General features: G+C 36.7%; 2 protein-coding genes across 3 annotated transcripts; one reads left to right on the forward strand and one right to left on the reverse strand.

Annotated features, from left to right (window-relative positions):
* On the reverse strand, positions 1-25,670 carry LOC139698695 (endoplasmic reticulum-Golgi intermediate compartment protein 3). The gene is made up of 11 exons (XM_071597573.1): positions 25,365-25,670; positions 25,117-25,275; positions 24,841-24,960; positions 24,713-24,744; positions 24,314-24,384; positions 15,154-15,322; positions 12,162-12,219; positions 11,954-12,082; positions 5,788-5,894; positions 2,472-2,566; positions 1-273 (listed from the first exon to the last, which is right to left on the reverse strand). The coding sequence occupies exons 1-11, from the start codon at positions 25,456-25,458 to the stop codon at positions 138-140; spliced, it is 1,170 nt and encodes a 389-aa protein (XP_071453674.1). The 5' UTR covers positions 25,459-25,670; the 3' UTR covers positions 1-137.
* LOC139698697 (reactive oxygen species modulator 1) lies at positions 9,346-10,155 on the forward strand. Of its 2 annotated transcripts, none has more exons than XM_071597575.1 (3): positions 9,346-9,485; positions 9,558-9,725; positions 9,818-10,155. In XM_071597575.1, the coding sequence occupies exons 2-3, from the start codon at positions 9,595-9,597 to the stop codon at positions 9,924-9,926; spliced, it is 240 nt and encodes a 79-aa protein (XP_071453676.1). In that variant the 5' UTR covers positions 9,346-9,485; positions 9,558-9,594; the 3' UTR covers positions 9,927-10,155. The 2 variants fall into 2 exon arrangements, with proteins under 2 accessions (XP_071453676.1, XP_071453677.1); XM_071597576.1 differs by having other exon boundaries at positions 9,594-9,725.

Genomic DNA, 25,670 nt, shown 5'->3' on the forward strand with positions numbered 1-25,670 from the left:
TTTCCATGTAAATAAATATTTATTGTATTGTACAAATGTCAACATGATTCACATTGTAAATGAAGGAATGTTTTGACTATTACAATTACCGGAGTGGATTCTTGCTTTAAAAGTCCATCAAACTGAGCAAGTATAAATCAATGAAATTTCCCTAACTCTATTTTCTTTTGTATGGCTTTGATTGAGCGATACAAGAATGAGTCCACTATCCCTGCAACAGTCCACAGTCCCCCAATAATTGCACACAGGTTGGTGACAAAGTGTCCCAGGGACCTGTATGGAAACAGAGAAAAACGCCATTTAGAGAAAATATAAATAATCCCAGCAAACAGAGATATTATTTTTAAATAATGTTCAGCTGTAGCCATACATTTAAAAAAATTCAGCGATACCCATCATTATTGTCACTACCAGTAAGAATAGTTCATATATGAGTCCTCAGTGGACTAACTGCTCAAGTTATTTCACAAAATAAATGTCCATTCACTGGAATCAAGACTTGAAAATGCAATATCCATGCTTTCAATGTAGTGAAACAAGATTTCAAAAACCTTTGCAATGGCAACATATGCAGCAAGTAGAGTCTTTTAGTATTGCCTTATGAACCTACTCACTGCTGGTTCATGAAAATGCTATGCTACCTCAGTTACCATTAATTCATGTGAATGCATTGTAAAGAAGCTCGACTTGATTAGATGGGTGGTGGGGAAATGTGATGCAAAAGTAAAAGAGAGGCGTTATTTCGGTTTATTAAGGCCCTATTTGGAATATGCCGAAGTATTTGGGATCCTTGGGTGAGTTCATTGGTGAAGTTCAGAGCAAATCCATTAAGTTTGTGAAAAATTGTTGCAATAATAAGATGAGCATGATACCCTATTAGAGGAATAAGGGAAATGTGAAGAGAACAAGCAAGACTTAAAACTTCTAGCAAGGTTCAGAGCACAAGTTTAATTATGACACTTAGGGAATTATTATGGCCCTACATTATTTGGGCAGATTAGACCACAAAAATAAAGGAGATAGACTCCAGTACAGATAGATTCCTCAGACAATCAGGAATCATAATAGTAACAAAATTGAAGTTAATGTTGTTATAAGTGGGAACCGCTGCGGTACACATCCAGTGCATTTGTTTGCATGTGTGTAAGTGAAAATAAGTTTTGCTAGAATATTTATGTCTGTGTGGGCATGAATTATGATGTTATTGTTGGTACTGAATGTAGCTGCATTCCATTTTATGGGTGGTTTCCAAGCAACTCCACCACATACCCTAGTGGAAGCTTGTGGGGTATTGAGTAGATGTATATTTTGCTGCCATCGACCACATATATTTTTTTGCTGCTTTCAAGATGAGAGCCATCAAGGAATGTCTTTTGAAAAAATTATTGCATAGGTGTGGTGCATTGTGTACTTGTCTCTCACATAAACATCTGCAGGCAGTGTGCTTTCTGTCCATTTAAACGACAAGCTGTGTGATCCCTCAGCACTTTTACTCATAAAAATCATTGAAAATAATTTTTTTTCATCCTTACCCCTTTTATAGCTGTGCTGCAATACCCTAGTGTTTCCCGAAAGATGAAGTAATTTTCATTTACAGCTGCATAAAAAAATCTTGGAAGTCCTTAACCTCTACTCCTTTTCTTACACAACACCCACAGAACACATTTTTTAAAAAGAAAGAATTTTAAAAGACAATTGTTTTGCATGAGCTCAAATTTAAATAATCCAGATCAAATGTTAGGAAAAATTTAGAGCAATGGATAGCCCAGCTAAGAATCAAACCTCAGGCAAAAGTACCAGAGGTTACAACCACAGGAGGTCTGAATATCTAACCACTACGCCTTGGCTACGCAGTTTTTTTTTCTACCATTTAAGCACAACTGTACAGCATGGATTTTCATGTCAGGCAAGCTTGTTAAGTATACCATGGCTTATTGGACAAAAACTATATTGAGCACAAATCTTATATGCAACTTAAAGGCATACATTCAGAATGACTCTAATTTAGTGAAAGAGTCTAGTCCCAGGACTGTTGGACACAGTAAAATGACTGTGATATAATTTCATTCAAGTTCCATAAATACAAAACAGGTACAAAATAATCAATAATGCACAAGGAAAGAAACAGTACAATCCACAGAATATGCTTATGCAGCCATTTTCAAGGTGTTCACGGTGTAAGCAATATTACCTGTAGCTTTAACGAACCATTTATTTATTCAGTATTAGTCCGAAAACAGCACATTTTGGCCTTTACATCGAACTATTAACAATGATAACAATGGTCACATTTACAAACACCCAAGCCCTAGGTGGAGGAAAACTCACCCAGGCGGGAATCGAACCCACGACCCTTGGAATGGCAGACGAGGACGTTACCCCGACGCCACCGGGGTTGGCAATGGATATTACCATGGAATGTATTCCTTAAAATAAAAAAGCATATAAATGTAAGAGGAAAAACTACTTACTTTTCTTTTTCCGTGTACTTAACCATCATAGGAGACAATTCATAGCTAAAAAAGACCCCTGGCATCCCAGATTCACCATTCACAATGGAGACAACCTGAAAAGTTATTTGATAATCATTAATAAAGTGTTTTGAATAATATTATCATAGTAATAGAAGTTCATTAAAACTATTAGAGTAAAGATGGATCCTTACAGCACAGTTAAATTCTTAAAAATTCAGGGAAAAAAATAGGAAAAAATTTGAATTACAAAATGCTTTTGGTAGAAGCGGACATTTAGCTAAACTGTTCTTGATGGAATCTACTGAACCAAACAGAATTCTAATGTAATAAGAACAGAATGATGGGCAGGCAGTTGGACATTATAAAAAAAATTAACATCTTTACTAGTTACTATTTCACAAGAACAATAACCAGTTTTTCAAGCAAGTAGCTTTAAATTGATTATTTGAGGCAAGTGTAAAAGCATCAAATAAAACATTCTTATACCCAGAGCTGATGGTTGTTGAACAACAGAATTGCACATTAGAAAAATCCTAGGCAATGTTTTCAATTTCATAAAATGCTTGAAATCATAGAGTGAAATTAAATAAACATCAACAAATAACCCATTAAATGAGCCCCAATATGATCAGAGCATTTTGGTTTCTTTCGTGCGTAAGCTATAAATATCGGCCAGATTTCATATAATTTTTAACATCATGCCAAGAAATGGCTAAATAATTTTATGTTTGCAGATAAAGACAAAATTAAGAAAATCCTGCTGGAGAAATGAACATTTTATACTTTTCACTTCCACTTTTACACTCCATCACTGCAATTATGGACTCATAATGTAATGACAATGGTGAGTTCTGGGAAGTCCTACAATATCAAGTGGGAGATGGAACAAATAATACACATATGTAGGGCTGAGTCAGATGGACCAATAGCGTGCAATATTAAAATGACAGTTACGCAGTAGCACAGAACCGGGTAACTTAGGACAAAGTGTTTAACTTTGGACATTCCAATCACTTCGTATAGGTATGTTCTTCATTGGAAAATACATCACAGTGATAGCTTTCTTTCCTATACATTGCAGCAATGAGTAGAGATAATTTTGTCATACATTGGAGTCTATTCAGACATTAGTTACAGAGCCAGAGAGTTTTTAGTAAACCAAGAAAAAAGTCTCATAAAAAGTTGTAAGTATACAATCTAGTCATTATGTTATTTACAGTTCTTATCACAATTTCCCTCGGAAATATTTTCACAATTGCTTTTTATGCTAAAATTTTATAGCAGCAGATATGGTATGTTGCAGTGCAGAGGGTACAGAGTACATGAAGGGTTTTCAAGGAATATATACATGCACTACTCAAAGTCACAACTGGAGGAGACTGTGAGGGATGGAGAAAGAAGTATCCATATAAATCACAGCAGAAAAATATCTAGTTCCTTGAAGTACTGCTTTGGCCAAAATTAATAAAAATACCATTTCAGGCTATTCAACCGGCAATGAGTTTTTCTAATGCAAATGAAGAGCAGATGATACAGGCACTGTGGAGGTGTTCAAGAGAGGGGTTTCTGTTTCCATTTGAAGGCTTTGTAAACCACAGTACCAAGCTTTTTGAATAAATCTGGCAGGGTGGAAAAGGGATGTCATGAATATCATTATGATAAAGACTTGAGATAAAAACTTTCTCAGCCACCGCCACAACCCTTTATCCTTTTGACCTTTGACCCTTTATCTGGGCATAAATATTAAACGCTTTCGAATGGCCGCAGAAAAGTGCATTAAAGTCATACTTACATAAAGAAGCTTTGAATCTATTTCCTCCTCACAATATTGTTAACTACAATGAAATTCGTATGCCCAACCCAGAAAATCTTAAGTTGTTAAAAAAAAAGGAGCCAAGTGAAAGACAGAAAAGCAAGCTTGCCAGTTAAGATTGCCACCATCACAATTAGGGTTACTTACTGCTCTTACCCTACACATAACCAAAGCAGTACGCTTATATTTGTATTTAACATGGATTGAAGGGGGATTACCAATATACATCTACAATAGCAATTGTATTGGTTGGTTCCACATTATAATTTATGAAGCCTGGTTTTTTCTCTTCATTAATTAATAAAACAATGTTTTTAAATTAATTAAACATTTGCTTTGTTCTTTTGCCTAACATCAAGCATACATGTATCGGACAAATCCTTGACATTGCCATTTTCCCAACACTACAGGATGCATGAAGTAACCTTGTCCACATATGGAAGCAGAAAAATCAAGGGACCCCTCCTTGAAAAGCGAGTTAAATGGAATGTTCAAATGGGAAAATAGAAAATAAAATAGAACCCATCATGTCATCTAACATGAACTACGGAATTAGGGCAGCAGATATAGTCTTTATTGATGATTTACAAGTTTTGAGGCACAGAAATTAAAGATGTGGAAGCATCACGAGAATTATTTTGGCAGCACTTTCTGTGTTTCTCCAACAAAATTTCTCAAAGACTGATTAGGAGAGAGCTAAAATTCTGAGAGGAAGAAAATTCTCATGGCAACAAGGAAAAAGCAACATGATGGAGACATAATATTGTAGATGATGCAGATTCTTCCAATGAAACAGAATTATACTTGGAAATAACCAAATGAATCTCCCATCAGTCTAACAAGTCTTTCAAAGATTATGAGAGTGACCCCAAGCAGATGATTTCATCTACTTCAACAAGATGAATTAGTTCCAGAGTCATATAATACAAAAATACTCAACACAGCAACCAATGACCATCATTATAAAGGGAAAAAGAACCAATAGAATGAAATTCAGACCAATTTCTTCAGAGAGAAAACACAGTGAAAAGATAGAAATTTCACACACCCTGATATGAAGGATGAAATGTTGATTACAACTATATTATTAATAAATTGACACCAATGAAAGACATTCTTATTTTTATTTGCTGGTATTATTGAAAGGATTAAGTTAGATGATTTTTTAATACAAAAATACAAATTGTTCCAGTTTCTATATTAATCATTCCTGCAGAATTCAGGATAACCTTCATTTACAATTAAATGTCTTCAACGTAAATATCACTATTCACATGTTAATGTTACTTGGTTACTCTGTATTGTCATGTTAACAAGAGAGATAGTTTTCTTTAATTTCAAAAGTTATCATTCACAAGCATAACATCAAATATTATGTAAAATATATAATCGTCCAAACATCTTTTACCCTACTAAATGATTAACAAATTAAAATTTATCTTAATTTATAAATAATCAAACACCAAATGACATTCTCATTTTTGCTTGAAAAAATCTTACCTTTTGATGTCTTGTAACAGAGAATTGATTAGTTTGTAAGATAGCTCCATCTTTTCTCACATATGTCGTAGGAACTATTTTGATGTAGTATTGAAACATTGTGGCCCCTGAAAAATTGAGAAGATATGAAGCACTGTTGGACAAAACGAATGGTGGAAGGAAATATGCAGAATTGAAGAGGGGCTTACAGTAGTATTTAGGGAGTCAGGTTGTGCTTCCCTGGGAAATACAAGGGAATAGTTGTTGCACTGCTGTATAATACAAACAATGAAGCACTGATTATATTATCCTTGGTGCACAATATAGTCAACAAAATATTTCACAAAGGAATGAGGTTTATATACAGTATATTCATAAACATTTTACATATTTTACAAGTCCTAACACATTAGGGATGTGAAGTCAATGTTTTCCCAAAAATAGAACTAGTCATTTCATTTAACACAGTCAGAGCTGGAGAGTAATGAGTCTCCAAAATCTAATTTTGTTACACTCCATTGCATATGTACAGCCACTTTAACCTAATGCAAGGGATATAATCCATTTTCTTGCACATTTACTGGTAATAATTTTCAAAATATAACAAATTAAGTTATTATTTTTAATTTATCATTATTAAAATAGGTGTAAATCAATGACATAATGGATGAGGGTACTTTGCAAATTCTGTGTACGGCCAGATGCATGTCAACGCTTGTGAGTAAAGCTTGAAGTAAGTTATTTTCAATCAGTGGCATCTCTTGAAGGAATATACACCAAGATTCAGAAAGAGCAGTCAATTACTCATGATTTTGGTGTTCGTTTGAAACAAACAAGTAGAGAGATGCCCAAAAAATGGATGACAGAGAATTCCATGTGCTTTTCAATCATTATTTTACAAAAGTAAAAATTCCATCAGGAAACTAAAGAGGAACTTGATAAACACTTTGGTGAATCTGTACCTCCAATTACGATATTTTTTATGTAGTTTTGAAAGTTTTGGGTTGGCCGCATGAGCACAAGTGATGCTGAATGTTATGGATGCCCAGTTGCCGCCACTACTCCAGATTCATTGATAAAACTCATGATGCAGGGATGAATGATAAAAGAGTGAAGGTGCATGCCATTGCTACTGCTGTAGGCAAATTGAGTACATGGTTACATAATATTTTAAATCAATATTTTGACATTAGAATGGCCACCTGCAAGATGGCTGATGTACTTGCTCAGTTAACTAAAAACGAAATCGTGTGACATGTCCCAACTCTGTTTTGCAACTGATTGCATGCCGGCTTTGTCACAGCGGATGAAATGTGGATACACTAGCACATTCCTGTATCAAGAAGAGTACATGCTTTAAGTTGACAGTGGAGAACATACAGTGTAGCAGGCAATGGTTATTCCTACAGCTGGGATGGTTATGGTAACTTTGTTTGAGATTTGCAAGAAATAACCTTTGTTGGATAATTGAAAAGGGAACAAAATATTATAATCTGACTTCTTCTAAATCAACCCAGACGCAGTATACTAACCCTTGCAGGAACAATCCATTACCTGCCCTTCCCAAATAATCTCTCCCGCCCCCCTTCCTCTCCCCACCTAACCCTTCCCTTGTCCATACACCCAATGCTATATAACATGTGAAAACTTTGTAAAATTGCCAATGATAATATGCTGAATCAAAACCGGCCACAGTTAAGCTATACTTGGTGGAATAGCAGAAAGTTTCCTTTCCTAAGCATAATGTGTTTTTGAAGGTCTGAGAGTACATTAACAGGGGCAATTAAACAATGTCAAAATCATTTTACAGAGATATTTAAGTAATTCTTAATTTTCATTGGTCCACCAATGAAGAGCTAAAAAAATGAGAATATGTTTAATGCACAATTATTTAATAAAACTAGTCAAAAATAGGTAAAATTCTGGGGCAAAGGTTGATGAAAACATTAGCAATTCAAAAATTATTTAATCACAACAAACACAGCGATGTGCAATAAAGTAATACTATTAAACACAGGCACAGTAATAACACAAGTCTCCATGAATACTGATGTAATGGCTGCAATAACCTTACACTGTTATAATTTTTGCAACCTGATTTGAAAAATAAAACCCATACCACTCAATCAAATCAAATTTTGTTCTTGTCCTGATGCCATTGAAAAAGTTTATCGATTTTTGCACAGTGAATATTATAACATGGTAAATGTATACAGAATATGAATTATATCTGAATTAACTCAAAAAAAGGAACTACATCTTTGGATTCCGCACACAAGGATCATGAAGACACTGCCAAGAAAAAATTATCTCGTCCTAAATCCCAAAAAAATGTTCAAACACTGGCCTGCATTAGCAAAAGAGCAACTAGCCAGCCATTTAACATATGGCTCTAGGCTAATTATAAGTACTACATCTATTCATTTGCCATTCACTGCCAGGCTCAAAACTACATTTTCATAACTTGTTAATACTTTTAAATTATGACTAATCAAAATGATTTCCTGAAGTACATAAGACCTATCAAGTATCTGATTCATTTACTATAATCTTTATATGCCAACACGAAGGGCATCCAGCTGAAGCTTAACTTCTTGGCAGACATTTTATCTGATGCAAAATCTGGTGTGCCAACATTTATTTGAAGGGAGTTTTCACATTGGTGTTGATACCTAGGTCAAATACCTAAGTGGCAAAAGGTTGAAGTTGACTGCTTAGAATAAAAGGATTACTTTTCCTCCTGACACTATAATTACTAATGGCCACATTCTACCATATTAGGCCGACAGTGTTTTTCTTTGTTGGCATGCTATTTTAAAACCATCTATACTCTGCAAGCTTTACATTTCCTCAAGACTGAAGGACTCTGTAAGCTGATAGTAGGAGATAAAACATTATTTTTGTGCTTGGTTATGTTGAAATTCAAAGCAACTACATATGAATGACTTGGTTACCCAAAACCATCATTTATATTCATGCAATTGTGTTTCTACAAATTTTGATCGCAATTTTACACTATCCTGTCGTATAGACAATGGGAAATTACAAATAACGGAGCATTTAAGTCTTAAAGCAGAATGCAGAAGGGTTCTTCGCAAATCCCTCACAAATATCTTTTTCATACAAGAATCGCCAGGGAATACGAGATGACTGAAAATGAGAGGTGGTTTGCCTATTTTCCACAAAATATTATCTGGGACGCAGGTGATCAATATATGCTACTTAGTCGATAATATCTCTGATTCCACTGCACAAAGATTTTTAAACGACATTCCATTTTAGCAAAATAAGCCTGTTCGCAAATATTGAACAAAGCTAAGTGAATATACAACATCCATAATAATAATCAGAGGGCAATCTAAGAACATTCAGACATTTTTATTTTTGACGAGTCTCGCACGTATATTTATCGTAATTTTTTCTTCTTTTAACCATGAAATTCGATTAAATAAAAATACGGCGATTGTGACCATACTACATTCCTGCGTGCTGTCACGTACACCAAGTTTGAATTGTAGCTATTAAAAATTAGTGCCTACGCAGTTGGTTCGTGAAGTTACCAATAGAGGTCGGATCAAGCGTAGTTGTTAAATTTTTTATCTGACTTAGGTGAACGACATTCGACCACAATAAGAGCAAAATCCATCTCGATTAGCACATTAAAAAGAAATCCAACAACATTTGCTCAACACAAATCCCCGTAACCTTCACAGTTACGGGTAAGTTCTTCGTCCACGCTGCCAAGAGCGGCGTATAGCGTAAAACTTATCTGTTATTGTCTCTCGGTACAGATATTGGTCATAACAGTGAACTACATAAAATCACAGGATGCCGGTTCCCATAGGAGGAGGATATCAAACCGGCCCCAGCTGCTGGGATCGGCTTAAAATGGGATTTGCTCTAGGATTTTGTGTTGGAATGGCCTCAGGCGCTATTTTCGGAGGTTTTTCGGCGTTAAGGTGCGGTTGAACTGCTTTCTGGGCTGTGCTTGATGCAAAACTAAATCACGTAATGCAATAATCATGATAATGTAATCACATTGTTCCTACAGGTATGGCTTAAGAGGTCGTGAGCTTGTCAACAGTGTTGGAAAAGTAATGCTCCAGGGAGGTGGCACTTTTGGCACATTCATGGCAATTGGAACTGGAATTCGTTGCTAGCTTACAAATGAATCGTTAGTGGTGGTAGTGATGGACCTTTATTAATATTAAGTGCTCAATTCATGAAGTAATGCCGATGTTATGTCTTCAGTTGACGATTTCACTTAATTCTGTGAGTAATAAATCTTTGAAATTATCCTTTTGGAAGTCGTTTGTCGGTAATTGATAGGAGAATAACAATGTACAGCTCTATGTTTGAAAATTAAGATGTAAAAATTAAACATTTTTTCAAAGTACACTTTGATTACTCCATAAGTTTTATCCTTCGAATGAAAAAATCATTTTAACTTCCTACGAAACACCACAGCCATTATCATCATCACAGAACCAATTTCATTTACGTATCCATCCAAAGCAATATTGACACAGCCACCTCACGAAAATCACAAGATATCTTTGATTCAAGGCATTTCTCTACATGCCACAGGGGATGGTGAAGACAAAAATTGAAAAATTTGGTAATTGGCATTTGATGAAATAATTGCCAACTCTTTACACTTAAACACAAAAAATCTGATCCTCACTCCAATAATTATCAAGATAAAGTAAACGTTCTTTGGAGTGGACCCAAAGATTGGAATTTAAAGCTTTGACAACTTGAAAACATATTCTAAGAAGCTAACTCAAAGAATAAGTACTTGCAAGATAAATAACACTTAGTTACCAGACATGCACGTTGTTCAATTTTTTTTCAGCATCAGTCCTAGTAATGACCTTCAAAGAAGTTCAGATAAATTTCAATTGATGTTGGTACATTGATTGTTCTCTAAAGTCAAACGTGGTAATACTGGTATCCTAAACTACAGCCATATGTCAGATGTACTATTACTCCTAATCTCACAAATATAAACATATTCAGCATCATTTCTACTGAAATTACATACCACTGAATGCTCAGATATGTGAGAAGACATCATTGTTTATGAAAACATTTTGAGAAGCTCCAGAAGTTTATCCTGGCTCCCACAAATGTTTTAATTAGTATGCTTCTTGTTTTTGCTAAAAAGGTGTCCGCCTAGCTCACACTTACATCAAATTGGAAATGTTGTACATCTCTCAAGATGAAACACATACCATGAATGATTGAATTTCAACTGAAAACTCAAACAGATACCAAATCAGTGAAGAAAATGACCATCTGAAAGATTAAAATGAGATTCTTAGCAGAGTGAATTTATTCTGCAGCAACATGATTGTGTGGCTTTATATTCTCGTCATCCATGAACAGTGATTGCATCAGACATTAAAATGAGAAATGCAGTCACCGTGATTCATAACTGTATTCAAATTAAATATGATGTTCCATTGTCAACAAAATATTTGATGATGATATAGATATTAATTTGAGCCTGTCCAATTGTTGCAATGAAAAAGGATGGGCAAATAAAGTCAGCAGCTCTCATTCTGAAGAGGCGAGATACACATTTGGAAACTTGTTTAAAATGTGATCACCGGTAGATGACAAACTGCACCCTGTTTCTTTCCAACTCAGTAACCAAACATTTGAAGAGACTTGAGCTGGATGTCACCAACAAATGACCTCTCATGTTTGCACTTTTGAGGAAGATCACTAAAAATGCAAGAGACTGATTCGTTCCATCAGCCCTTACACTCCTTAGGAAACAACACCAAGGTCCGATTAAAATCGCCAAAAAAAAAGACCAAAATCTTCCTTTGGATTAGCATTGATTCCAACATTATTTAAGTTCAACCTAATACCTCAACTTTCAATTTATTTGGGTTGTATTCATTTCATTAAAAACAAATTAAAATAACTCGGCCATATCACTATATTTTTCAAACTAAATGCAAGGATAAATGTGCAGACTATTTACAATTTTGGGAATAGCAATTGTTTCATTAACAAAATAAATTGATAAATACTTCAGTATGGAAAATATTGAGTTGAAAATTAACTGCTGATGGCTTGCCATCAAATATATGTCCAAAACAGCTAGTAAACCCAAGGCATTTCCAGTCGATAATTTCACTCCATTCAAAATTTCCTCCTGTTTATTGTTACATACCTTCCAGAGCTATCCCTTCCACACCATCAATAGGATTTGTTTTCCCAGGGATATTTCTGCCGAATGACAAATGGCGAATTCGATGGGAAGTATTGAATGAGGATGAGGAAAATGGCTGCACATCATGAACTGCAACACAAATTATTAAATTTTGAAATTGATATCTATGAAAAATAATTCACATTATTCTTACATCATGGATACTCACCATGAACATGATTTATTGAAAAGCTTTGTCCAGGAGCTATGTGGAAGCTACCTCCTACCTAAACAAATAAGAAATGACAAAATGCACAGGATACTGAATTCAAATTCCCTTTCAAATAAATTAGCAAATTAATAAATAGCACAACAATAAAAAAATCAGCCTCATCAGTACAAATGATGGCTAAAAAATAATTTTGCTTTGAACTACAGATCTTACTAAGAAAAAGCATGCTAATAAATCCTACAATTAGCCCTTGGGAATTCATTTATTGCAAATTTTTTGGAGCCAAATGCGTATTAAATTTTACCTTATGTAAAAACATTAATGCTGTTTCTTCTAGCCTTACCTTTTCAATTACTTTCTAGTTGAGCACAAATACCCATAGTTTTCATTGCAATTCACCATTAATGTAAAATAAGCAATTTTTCACAATGTTTAGCCTCTCATTACACTTAAGATAATGCTGTCAACTGAAAACCATCTTCAGAAATTCTTCACATGTATACTATTAACATACCTCTAACTATACAAGGTTTGTACAAAAAGTATCAGAAATAATTTTTTTCTGATGTGTGCGTGAAGTGCTCAATTCAGACCATCAGTTGAGTGAGTGCATGATCGCAGATTGTATTGCATTGATAAGATGACAGTGCACACCAATCACTGAAAATTTGGCAACACAAAAGATCTGCGCTAAACTCATCCTGAAGGTCTTGACGGACGATTAAGAGCAGAGTCAAGTGTCTGTTTGCGAAGACCTTCTGTTAAGAGTTGAAGAAGACCCTGACTTTTTGGACAGCACTGACTTGGCACCAGCATCCTCCCTCAAAGGACACCACCATGGGACCCTAAGTGCCATCAAAGAAGCTTGCATGCAAACCCTTAAGGACCTTCCAGAATCTACCAACAAAGGAGCCTTCGAGTCATGAAAGAGCCACTGGCAAAAGTGTTAACACTCAAGGGATGTACTTGGAAGAATTTTGAGGCAGTGCAGGAAATCTGAAATATATTATTTTTTCAGAACATTTCACGATACTTTTTATACAAACCATGACTTTTGGTTAAAGCCATAATATAATTTACAGATAGAAAGGTAGAATTCCTAGATAAAATCTACTTTCCATAGTTAAACTATTAATAGTTATTAATAATAAATAACAATATTGATGAAATATCCACTGTTAATCTCTGTATACTGGAATGATATTACTTGCAAAGTAACCGGCAATATCAGATAATTTACCAATTATAGGCTCATCTACTGAGATATAAGTAAGGAATGAATCAAGGGCTCCCTTTAGTGATTTCTACAATATTAGAGCTTACGTCAGGATTGAGGTTTTCAATTTAAGCTGATAAGTTATACAGGAACAAAAAAATAGCAATTGCACAAAAACAAGAATGTAAGATAGTGAACAATATCCTGAACCCTTATCATTCCCCATTTATTGATGCCTTTAATCACAATTAAGTTTAAAATCAATCCCTCTGCCTTATGCATGGTGTAGCCTTGAATATTGCCATAATTATTTCAACTAAGGGTCAAATTACAAGAATATAAACCAGAAACAACTCGTTGTAGGCCATTTAAGAGGAATTTTTCTGGCTTAAATCGTTAAGGTACTGGCGTATCATGGTTTTATACCGTAGATGGGTTTTCTACTCTTTGAAATACACTATTAGTTATACACAAGTGGATATCTCATGAGATTTATCAAGTATGTCAGTCCAATAGTCCCCATTAGTGGAGGATGTAAGCAGGACAGGGAATACTGGGCCTGGTCTGACAAGCTCAACCTGACCATACAAATCCCATGCCATCCATATATTCTTAAATCCAATCGCATCTATGTACTTGTGCACATGACCATTAGGCTGCACAGTTATCAGTTGAAAGTCAGGAGTAGGAAAAAATAGCTATGCAAAAATTAAATAAAAGGTTTGCACAACTACTTCTAACCACAAAATCAAAAAAGGAGGGATCCATGGAGTGATCCCTCCTTTTTTGTGTGGATCAAAAAATATTTTCAGAAATTTTGTAGAGATGTATCCCATCTTCCCATTTTTATGACAAAGCAGTGATGAAAATCATCTCGATTAAACTTTAGATATGAGGGATATTGATAATAGCATTCCTCATATACAGCAGTTCTCTTTAAAGTACAGCATAGGCATATGCCCATACATATTTCTCTCTTCCAACGTTCTCTTAAGTTCAATTGGTACGATTTTATTTTTTCTTACTTTAAAGCATATAGCCATGTAGTGAGATCAGAAAATTTTTAAGAAACACCACACCTATGAAATTAAATAAAAACCATAAACACAGTAATCAACCCGAAGGTCGGTTTGGTAGGCGACGGTAGAGTTCACCAAGTACTAAGCCTGACGGCGTGTGAAATACACACATCAGGGTATGAGGCCAGTTCCTTTCCCTGTGCCGGTTATGGTTTCCCAGGAAGATCTGGCACCTGAAAAATCACATAGCTTGGGTGGAGCTGCAGGTGCCCAGAGACTTGCCCAGGAATCGAACCCGGGACCCTCCGGTCAGTAGTCCAATGCTCTACTCCTGGACTACCACGACCCACATGAAATTAAATATGAAATACATATCTACAGATATGACATTCACATCTGAAGTATCTAAGTTTTGATTTGCCCAATTTGTAATTGCAAAGATCAGATCTTATAAATTTAGGCCACTGATTATCGGTTTTGTCCCTCAGCAGAACTGATCAGTGGGTTTGATATTTCGACATTAATATTTCATGAAGTATTTCCCACTTCATTCCAGATATGTCGGAATGGACTGAAGGAATTGGACTGCCGTTCAAGATCTGATGGGAAATCCACTTGTGTATTGGTCCATAGTCATTGGTTCTGGGCCATTTCTGAGTTAAGAGGTGGAACACTAATTATTGAGTGATTCTAAAGAGATGTCAAACCTACTCGATAATATGCATTGGCAAAGATGAAGTTGAATAATTCTTACCCTATTGACCTCCATGTAGCCATATATTTGACAACCCTCTTTGAATGCATTTTCAACCTTATCAGAATTTTTTTCCATTTGACACTGCTCAAATGCTCCTATATCAGGTGGTAGTTGCCATCTCTTCTTTCGATAAGCTTCACGGACATCCTCACAAGTATTACAGCACCTGAAACATAACAATAATTTGGCTTCTTTGGATTATTTTCGAATATCATAAATTAAACCTCAAACTTAACCAACACAACTAATATTGAAATAATAAAAACAGCAACTAGAAATTAAACCATTGAGAATTTTGTTCATGAAAGTATTACAGTTTTTATTGAGTGCTACACATTTGTGCAGAACATGCACTTTTTTTCAGTTTGCTGTATCTTCTATGCTACTTCTAACCCAAAAATTAAAAGAAACCAGGACCCATGGAGTGATCAAAGAATATTTTTAGCTATAAATTCATATCCATAGCTTTCCATCAGGGATGGAAAATCAAAGAGAACTAGCAAAGGAGTAAACTTTTAGCATGCAAAGAATGGCCCAATAGTGTTTGAGTGGAGAAAATGGGAATAAATATGTAAATATATGAGGTAACTGCTCACATACAAGCATTATTTACAGTAACATCTGAGACAAATTATCTCCAAGCTATATTGGATGGACAATTCATATGGAAATGGTGAACTGGAAGGCAAGAAATTGCTCAGGTGCCTCTAGAAATATTAATATTTGGGAAAATATATTGGTTTTGGGTGAGCAAACCAGAGGTACTCCAATACCAAAGAAATGATGACTCATGGATCCAGACCTACTAATATGACTGGTCTGGTCACTAGAGAACAGTGGTTAATGGCCTGACAATAACAAATGTGAACACATCAAAGGTTTTTGTAATCAGTGGATGTAAGTTTCAAACTTGTATTGGTTATTGGGTGACCAAGACTAATTAAGCCTTGTGAAATATGTGGGTCATTCAATAAGTCCTTAGAAAAAACAGCAAGCAAAATTACTCTGAGTAGATTTTTTATTTTTCAATATAATTTCTTTGCACCTCAATACACTTTTCCAGCATTTCTCTAACTTTTTTAAGCTGTTAAAAAAGTAGGATTTCGGAAGGTCCTCAAAATGGGCATCTGTGCAGGTGATGAGCTCCTCATCGGACATGAATCATTTTCTGCCCGGCCATTTTTCAAGTTTGGAAATAAAATAGTCACTGGGGACCATATATGGTGAATAAGATGGATGTTGTAATGATTCTAACCTTAATTCAATAATATTCACCATCAAAACTGCACAGGTGTGCACTGGTGCATTGTCTTGATGAAAGAGAATATTTTTCTTTGCCAAATCACGATGTTTTTTTCTTGATTTATTGATTTAATTTGTGTATTAATGACACATTATACTCTCCATTTATCGTTCGTCCTTTTTGCAAGTAATTGATGTACATGATTCCATGTGCATTCCAAAAAACCGTGGCTATCAACTTGAAGGCTAATTCTAAGCCCATGGTTTCGACTATTACTTTGTCTCTGGAGTTTGTCATTGTACCTATGCCTTGTCCACAGTTATGTACTGATGCAGAAATGTCAAGATTACGATTGAAATGTGCCAAAACAAGCTTCCAAAAGAACCACAAAATTAAGTTTATTCTCCAATGAAAGCAAATGAGGCCCAAAATTTTCCTCCAAGATTTTTCCCCACCCAATTTTTCAAGCAAAATTGAAAGCACTGTGCTTACTAATATTCCTGTAGTCTCAACTATTTTGCAAACTTTGATCTGTCAATTACTCAATTCAATCATTTCGAAGGAAATCACTTCCACTGGACGTCCCAAACGATATTCATCATTTGTGGATGTATGACTACTTTTAAACTCATTTACCAATTGTAAAATCGCAAACACAGGAGCAAATGTGCCATGAACATCATCCAACTCAGCTTTGATCTATTTTGGTGCTAAGCCTTTTAAATGGAAACGTTTCATCGCAGCATGAAACTCATTTTTTTCAATTGTTCTAAATAACACAAGTTTGTGGCTTCAATCAACTATGAAAATGAAACAAAGAGGTGGATATTGTTGAAACTTTAACAACATTCTAGTGAGAGATGAGCTCCTAGGAATTATTGAAAGATCCACATACTAAGATGAGTAAAATGACATCTGTAACTAAAAGCAAATGTGACCTGAGGTTGATGGCAATGCATAATCCCATAAATCGTTGAACATCATCATGATATTCAAGCATATGGTTGAACATATAAAAGAAAGTGGAAATTACTTTGCATTCATACAGCCTCTTTTTATGATGCTATAGTTATCGCAAACATGGTGAATTGAGAGGGTGGCCATCAGATGCAAGTGAATACAGGCCACTTGAGTAATAGAAACAATGTCATTGCAGGATCAGCCAACAAGGTGCACTGATTGTGAGAGCTAGTAGCAGTTCTGGAAAATGGGCAAAAACTAATGGCAGCAAGGGATTATATGAAATTTGATACCATGCATTCCTTGTAATCAGCAAGAGGAATTTAAATAACCTCAAACCTTGGAAGTAGAAGAGGAGTATTAGGCATGAAAAATAGTAATAAGAACAGTTCAGGAGGAATAATTTTCCATTACCACAAAAGCAAACCTTTAACAAAAATGCATGGATTAGAATAAACTACTACTTGAATTTTCATAAACTCACAAAAAACACTACTTGTTTCCTTATCATACTCCATATTCCACCAATAATTGATAAAAACATGTGATCAAGAATGCAAAGGTAAGGCTGGATAGAATTTATACCCTGAAACAGCAACACACTGTACACAAAACGGTAACACAATAGTTTTACACTGACATACAAGGGTGGTACAATAATTCCTTATAAAATCCAAGAGATGACGCTTGTATCGAAAATAAACTTTTTCCATTAAATAACACTCCTAACTAGTCAGCTGTTAAAGTTTCAGCTGTATCCATCAAATAGTTTCGTTGTTGTCATCGATTGAAGTAAACAATTTTAATTTGTCTATTAAAATGGATAAAAATGAGTTTCGAGCAGAGATTCAACACTTGTATTTGAAAGGGTTGACGCCGAAAGAAATCAAAACTGAATTGGACGAAGTTCATGGCACATCTGCTCCTGCGTTTGCAACTGTTTACAATTGGGTGAATGAGTAATTCGTTGTCTCAGGCGTGACTTCATGGAATCGACTTAACATAATGAAAGGAGAAACTTTGTAATTCCACATAGATTTATTCGACGGACGACCTAGGTTTCGACGTGGCACGTCATCATCAGGTACATTTTGTAAAGAAGACAGAGAATATATAGTCACACAAATTGGGGGGGGTGGGTTGGGGGGGGGGGGGGGGGAAGGCGAGAAGAGAGACAACTCCCCGGTCTGAGGTGAGGGTTAGGGGGTGGAAGAGGGGAAAAAACCCAGGGGGGGGGGGTTGGCCCGGAGGTGGTTAAGGGGGTTGAGAGCAAGGGGCTAGAAGAAAGGAAAGGATTAGGAACTCCGTAAACTCAGGAAGGGGGAGGTGGTGAAGGGGACGGGGGGGATGCACTCTAGTGTCTTTTGACGTAAAAGATCTTTTTACCAACGTGAACCCGAAAGTAGCCGTGAACCTAGCGCAAGACATCCTCCTTCGGAAGTCCATCTCGACTCCCATTGCCTATGAACTGTGTCTTCTTCTCTCCTTGTGCGTCTCCCAGAATTATTTCGTCTTCAACGGACAGTTCTACAAACAGTCCAATGGTTTAGCCATGGGCTCCCCCCTGTCCCCTGTCTTAGCAGATATTTACATGGACGCATTCGAAAAGGACTTATTTTCCTCTCCCCACCCCCTCACCAAGAACGTAGTTAGCTGGCACAGGTATGTGGACGATGTTTTATGTGTCTGGTCCGGGACAGATAGACAATTAGACAATTTCCTCTCCCACTTAAATTCATTAAAATCCAATATTCAATTTTCCATAGAAAAGGAAGTAAACGGTTGCCTGAATTTTCTAGATATCTGCATTTCAAGATCCCATGAGAAATTGCAATTTTCCATATTTAGGAAAGACACATACACGGACCATGTTATTCACTCCACCTCCAGACATTGCTTTTCACAAAAACTTGCAGCATTTCATTCCATGATCAATAGACTAACTTCAATACCAATGACGGTTTCCAGCGTTTTAAAGGAACTTAATATTATTAAGACAATAGCAGTAAACAATGGCTACCCGGAAAAACTAATAGACAAACTTTATAAGAGGAAAATGTCCAAGTTAGCCAGAAACAGTATTTATGGGTCTATACCTAGCGATATACGAGGGTCATCCGGAAAGTAGTACCCGTTCGTGCCGCATGAAGTGCTGACGACGCAAGTAGCCGCTGGACGAGGTCAGATGGCTTCAGTGGCTTGTCTGCCTTCTCTGAGCCAAGTTGCGTGACGCTAGCATTGCCTGTGTTGTTTCTGTGATTGTTTACAATGTTTAAAAAAATTGAGAACGCCGCCAGTTGTGAAGTGAGGGCAGTGATTAAATTCCTCAATGCAAGAAACGTTCGCCCATGTGATATTCATCGCCAATTAAAGGAGGTGTATGGAGACAATGTAATGGACGAGTCGTCTGTTCGGCGGTGGTGTCGCAACTTCAACATGGGGAGGGGGAACACACACGACGATGAGCGTTCGGGGAGACCGTCTGTCATTACAGACCAACTGGTGAGCTCAGTTGACGAATTCGTGAGGAACGATCGGCGCGTCACAACTGATGACATCTGTGAGCATTTTCCCAATGTTTCTCGAACAATTGTTCATGAAATTGTTAAACACCATCTGCATTATGCAAAAATTTGTGCAAGATGGGTCCCTCGCATATCTCAATGAGCTGGCGGCGAAGGACTATGCAGCAGGAATACAGAAACTTGTCACACGTTATGACAAATGCCTTAATTTGCTTGGAGATTATGTTGAGAAGTAGTTTAAAGTATCCTCTTTCAAATAAAATTTTTTATGTTTGTTAATATTTACTTTTGTGTCTTTATTTCACGAACGGGTACTACTTTCCGGATGACCCTCGTATCAAGGGCTCAATGGAGAAGGTTTCTCTATTTAGGCCCATTATCCCTGAGGGTATGCAGAAAAATCCCCAAAGACAAAATTAGACTAGCGTTTTATAACAAACAGTGCATGAGGAATTTAATTTCTCATACCAAAGACAGAATCCCTACAAGTGAGAAAAGTGGTGTTTATAAATTAAATTGTCAATGTGGAGCAGGATACATCGGCCAGACTGGGAGAAAGTTTAAAGAGAGGATCAAGGAACACCAATCGTGCGTCAAAAATAAGGACTCGGCGTCTCTCTTTGCCAAACATCTGCTGGACGAGAATCATCGGAGTGATTTTGTGCCAGAGTTCTTACATTTTGAGAAGAAAGGACAAAGGCTTGACGCGCTAGAGCAATTTGAAATTTTGAAATGTGTTAAGAATAAGGTTACCATTGTTAACGAAATCTTGTACCCTTCCCACTCCCCCCTTCTAGACCTTCCTTCCTTCCACACCTAATGACACCCCACCTACCTTACCTCCTCCCCTACCGGCTCTTAATACAGCGTTTTTACGTATATTCTGGGTTTCCCCTCTCCCTCCTGATCCACGGGTCCCCTTCACCACCTCCCCCTTCCTGAGTTTACGGAGTTCCTAATCCTTTCCTTTCTTCTAGCCCCTTGCTCTCAACCCCCTTAACCACCTCCGGGCCAACCCCCCCCCCTGGGTTTTTTCCCCTCTTCCACCCCCTAACCCTCACCTCAGACCGGGGAGTTGTCTCTCTTCTCGCCTTCCCCCCCCCCCCCAACCCACCCCCCCCAATTTGTGTGACTATATATTCTCTGTCTTCTTTACAAAATGTACCTGATGATGACGTGCCACGTCGAAACCTAGGTCGTCCGTCGAATAAATCTATGTGGAATTACAAAGTTTCTCCTTTCATTATGGGTGAATGAGTTTAAACGTGGTTGCACATCCACAAAAGATGAATGCAGGTCCAGACACCCTGTGGAAGTGTCTATCCCTGAAATGATTGACAAAATCCAAAATATGATTTTAAGTGATCGACGACTCAAAGTACGCAAAATAGTAGAAGCCATAGGCCTATCACAAGGTACAGTAGCTTCAATTTTGCACGAAAAAGTGGGCTTGAAAAAATCTCAGCAAGATGGGAGCCGCGTTTACTCAGAGCGGAGAATAAACGCAATTGTGTGGTCGACTCTGAGGTTGTTTTGGTGCTTTTCCATCTCAATCCTGACGAGTTTCTGCGTCCATATGTAACTGTTGATGAAACATGGATACACCACAACACTCCAGAGACAAAGCAACAGTCAAAACAGTGGATTTTTGTAGGCGAACGGGCTCCAAAGAAGCCGAAGACAGTCAAGTCGGCCGGTAAGGTTATTGTCACAGTCTTTTAAGATGCTCGCGGAATGACTGATTACTTGAAAAAGGGAACAACAATACCAGGTGAGTATTATGCGTCATTATTGGAACGGCTGAGCAAAGAAATCAAGGAAAAGTGTCCTCATTGGAAAAAGAAAAAGATTCTCTTTCATCAAGACAATGCACGGGTGCACACCTGCGCAGTTGCGATGGCCAAAATTATGGAATTAAAGTTCCAATTACTACAACATCCACCATATTCACCAGATTTGGCCCCCAGTGACTATTTCTTATTTTCAGACTTGACGAAATGGCTTGGCTGAAGAAGATTTATGTCTAACAAGGAAGTAATCGATCAAACAAATGCCTATTTTGAGGAGCTTCCAAAATCCTACTTTAGAGATGGCTTAAAAAATTGGAAAAATGCTTGACGAACGTACAGAGTTGAAAGGAGATTATGTTAAGAAATATTTTTAAAAATGCCCAAAATAATTGTTTTTTCTACTTTTTTCTAAGTACTTATTGTACCACCCTCGTAATACTCATGAGAGGAGAAAACTTAAGAAATATAAGAAGATAGTTTTGAGTACCAAAAATAAGAAAGACAAAGAAACACAGTTTGCATGAAGCATGTGTACCATCAGGGATCAACCAGAAAATTAAAGGCATTATGATTAGCTAGGGACCAGCACCTAATCCCAATCATATAGTCCATGTGAACCATTAGGAACCAATAAAATGAAAGCAAAAAAAGGGTAGTCACACTACTAAGTCCTAGAATTCTCAGGAGTCCAAACAGCCCTTTGACAATTGCAAAAAGGAATACAGCAGTCTTCAGCTTTTACTCCCCATTCAAATGATCTAAAATTAACCATCTATTCTTCCCTCTTCCCCACATTATGGACTTCCTCTGGGCCAACGCATAGAGTGATCATACATTCTTCCTGCATAACGTAATTGACATCTACATAATACCAGTCAAGCTGCCGCAAGTGCGTGTGGCGGAGGGTTTTGGGTCACCACCCCCAAAAGAGAACAAAACCACATGCAAAATCAAAACATCCATGCAAACCTATACCCACAGTGACGTATTGGGATCAAGATGGTGTGGGGGCTAACGTACTGGCTTCCCACCCTGAGGGCGCGGGTTCAAATCCCGGCGGTGTTGAATATTTTTCAGAGGTATCTCGATCCCTACTTGAGGTGCTTTGTGGAGGTCACTTTGAGTGAGTGCACCGTCCGTCAGATGGGACGTTAAGCTGCGGACCCCTTGGTGCCTTTCATTAAGAGTAGGCTAATGCCGACGCTGGGTTTCTCTTCACACTTCATCCTTTCCTGTGCATCCCCTATGGCGCAAATGACCTCAGCTATCAGCCGCCTCCCCTAAATACTACTACTCATCCTCCTAATAATAAAATGTCATAAAATGCTCAGAAGTCAAATGAGTTTGTTGAGATTTCAATAAATTATTATTTTGTTAGTATGGCCAGAGAATTTCATCTTTGATGATGGGTTAATACCACATTGATCATTTAGAAAAATTGCAAAAGAAATTGGATTAAGCAAACATCTGCAGTAATGCGGAGACCAAATGGGAAAGACAAATTATTAAAGGGCTATGTCACCTCAAGGATAAGATTACCAAATAAGATGAGAGTACCTGGAATACCTAAGGATGAATTAGTTTAAGTGAAATTTACTGGTGAACAAGACTAAAGGAAAGGGTGTGAATGATAGAAACCACAGATAAAATTCAGCACCAGCAAGAAGTCATGGTACTGACTGGGAGGCCAAAGCCATGGGATTTTATGAACATCATGCTTGCTCCAAAACTCAAATATACTGTTTTCAAGGTGCTTTCTAGAGAGAGGGAAAGATGCATTCTCATTGACATACACGCTCTTAAGAGTCTTCTACTCAGTCGTTAGTGGAGACAATAATGACCCCGGGATATGCTATGCAAACATTTTTCTCAATCATATAGCACTGATGCAAGAGAAGACAAAGACCCCTTGGTTGAGGCCACCTGTGAATCCTAACTGGATCTAAACATAACTGAGGAGATGTATGGCAACTCAAAGAGACCAAACGAAGTTGGGTACAGATATGAGGAGCCAACTGTTGGGTGACTAAGGTTGACATTTTCTATTACTTGAAAGCTACTCCCATAGGTTAAAGCAGGAGGGCCAAATTTCATCAATGTAATTTTCATGTAATGTATCACCATCTGCCTGAAAGAGTCTTCTATTGAAAGGATCAGAGTACATACATAGATATACAACAAAACCTACCACAAGCCAAGGTTGACCCTTCATAGTCCGATATTAAGAGTATAATTAATTTTCGAGCTTAATAAAAAATAAATATAGTCTACTTGCTGCTAAAAGTGGTTTCATGCATAATATTACTTAGTTCACAGTGAATTTATCTTGATGTAAAAAATATTGTTATTAAATATAATAACAAAGTTGATTTTTTTCTGAAAATATGCAATTTCGCCCACCACAAGTCACTACTAATTTAAATCAGCCTGAAAATATTTTTAAAATAACTGTCTATGGCAAAGAAAAATAATCAAATTAATTAAAAATATACTAACCGAAAGGTGGACCTAATAAGATAGGTCACACAATGATTAAGATCTACCCAAGTTATACCAGTACACCCAGTATGTCTTATGGCAATACATAAAATATACCTCCTCCCTATATGGTTTATAAAGAATTCTGCTCCGCCACTTACTTTAACTCCTCGGTTTCTGCCCCATAACAGCTTCCACACTTGTTCTCGTCAGTTAAATTTTTTATCGCCTGCTGCAAAAAGAAATAAAAAATACAATTTAGAATAGACATTCCCAAGATGTTGCAGTGGAATTGCGGGATCATATCAGTGACCAGCGCACCAGGTTTTACATTGGTACAGATAAAATCCTAGAAATGTACAGCAAAATACAGATGCTGTATGGCTTAAGATATTGGGATGTGGTTCCAGTGGTCGAGGGGCCTTGCTTCACTAATTTCGACGGGACACTAATAAAAATGTCGTTTAGTAAAATCAATAACCAGTCAGCCAAATTAGTAAACCAGAGAAATCGTAGGGCAGTCATGTGCACATGGGAACATCCAAAGATTTTGGCCATACCTCAAAACGCGGCGTCGCCGTGGCGCCGAGTTCTGAAAACCAAGAGCGAAATTAAACATTATAAAATTTATTCAAAATTTACTCTATCACTCTCAACGATGAAATAAAATTGCATTGGCAATGATTACCTTCAGTCTTCTTTGGTTCCTCAATTGGTTTTCCCTCTAAATCCAGTCGTCTTTTGAAAATATTGTGCTCAATTTGAAAATGTTGTTCTCCAGATGTATCCATGGCGTCTAATCCAAGAACTGAAATGTGATCATGGTGAAAAAATACTTAGCAAAATATTCGATTCGAAGAAAAACAATCGCTTACAAGAAAAACTCTATAATGACTAAATTATATTCATTCTTTACACTAAAACCTTTGCTAAAATAATTCTATGCTAATAATAATGTCCTTACATGAGCATGAAATAGTAGGTACTACTATGTCAATGTTAATTCTTAGCTTCGGTCCTCTTGACGTGTCAACAAATATCTCCTCCGAAATATTTGGGGTAAAGTAGTCATTTAGTTCCGAGGTGAATAAAAGTACCACGATTATACCGCATATAACAGTCACTGAAAATAGAAAGGCATATCAAAGTTGAGGTGGCAATTTAATAAATAAATCAGAGCGGCTTAACAGAGTTTAATGACTAATAACTCACCTATAGCACCTCCGAATGTCTTAGTCCTATCTTCAAGAGTCTTTGGATATGCATCGAGATGGCGAAATATCTCAACTAATGACTTTGATGCCATTTAATAATATTTGTTTTGATCGCCTAGACCAGACTGCCAAAACACTTGCCTTCACTTGCTCAACTGCCGTCAATTGTCCTAAAATTTGACAGCAAGTATTTTGCGGCGAGGTCTTTTTTGTTAGTAAGTGATATAATCATATTAAGACTATAATAAATATGATTAAGTTAATTTTGTAAGAAAATTCGCATTCCCTGAGATATTAAAATGGA

The sequence above is a fragment of the Hetaerina americana genome, unplaced genomic scaffold (genome assembly GCF_022747635.1).
Source record: "Hetaerina americana unplaced genomic scaffold, ioHetAmer1.1.p SCAF_9, whole genome shotgun sequence".
NCBI classification, from domain to species: Eukaryota; Metazoa; Arthropoda; class Insecta; order Odonata; family Calopterygidae; genus Hetaerina; species Hetaerina americana.

What these genes read in the sequence shown, in the direction of transcription:
- LOC139698697 (XM_071597575.1), top strand. Translation starts at nt 9,595, where the DNA reads ATGCCGGTTCCCATAGGAGGAGGATATCAAACCGGCCCCAGCTGCTGG. An exon ending in GGAGGTTTTTCGGCGTTAAG is followed by an intron (nt 9,726 to 9,817) that starts GTGCGGTTGAAC and finishes TTGTTCCTACAG; the next exon opens with GTATGGCTTAAGAGGTCGTG.
- LOC139698695 (XM_071597573.1), bottom strand. Translation starts at nt 25,458, where the DNA reads ATGGCATCAAAGTCATTAGTTGAGATATTTCGCCATCTCGATGCATAT. An exon ending in CGGCGACGCCGCGTTTTGAG is followed by an intron (nt 24,385 to 24,712) that starts GTATGGCCAAAA and finishes TTCTTTTTGCAG; the next exon opens with CAGGCGATAAAAAATTTAAC. An exon ending in GGAAGGGATAGCTCTGGAAG is followed by an intron (nt 5,895 to 11,953) that starts GTATGTAACAAT and finishes TCAATTTTTCAG; the next exon opens with GGGCCACAATGTTTCAATAC.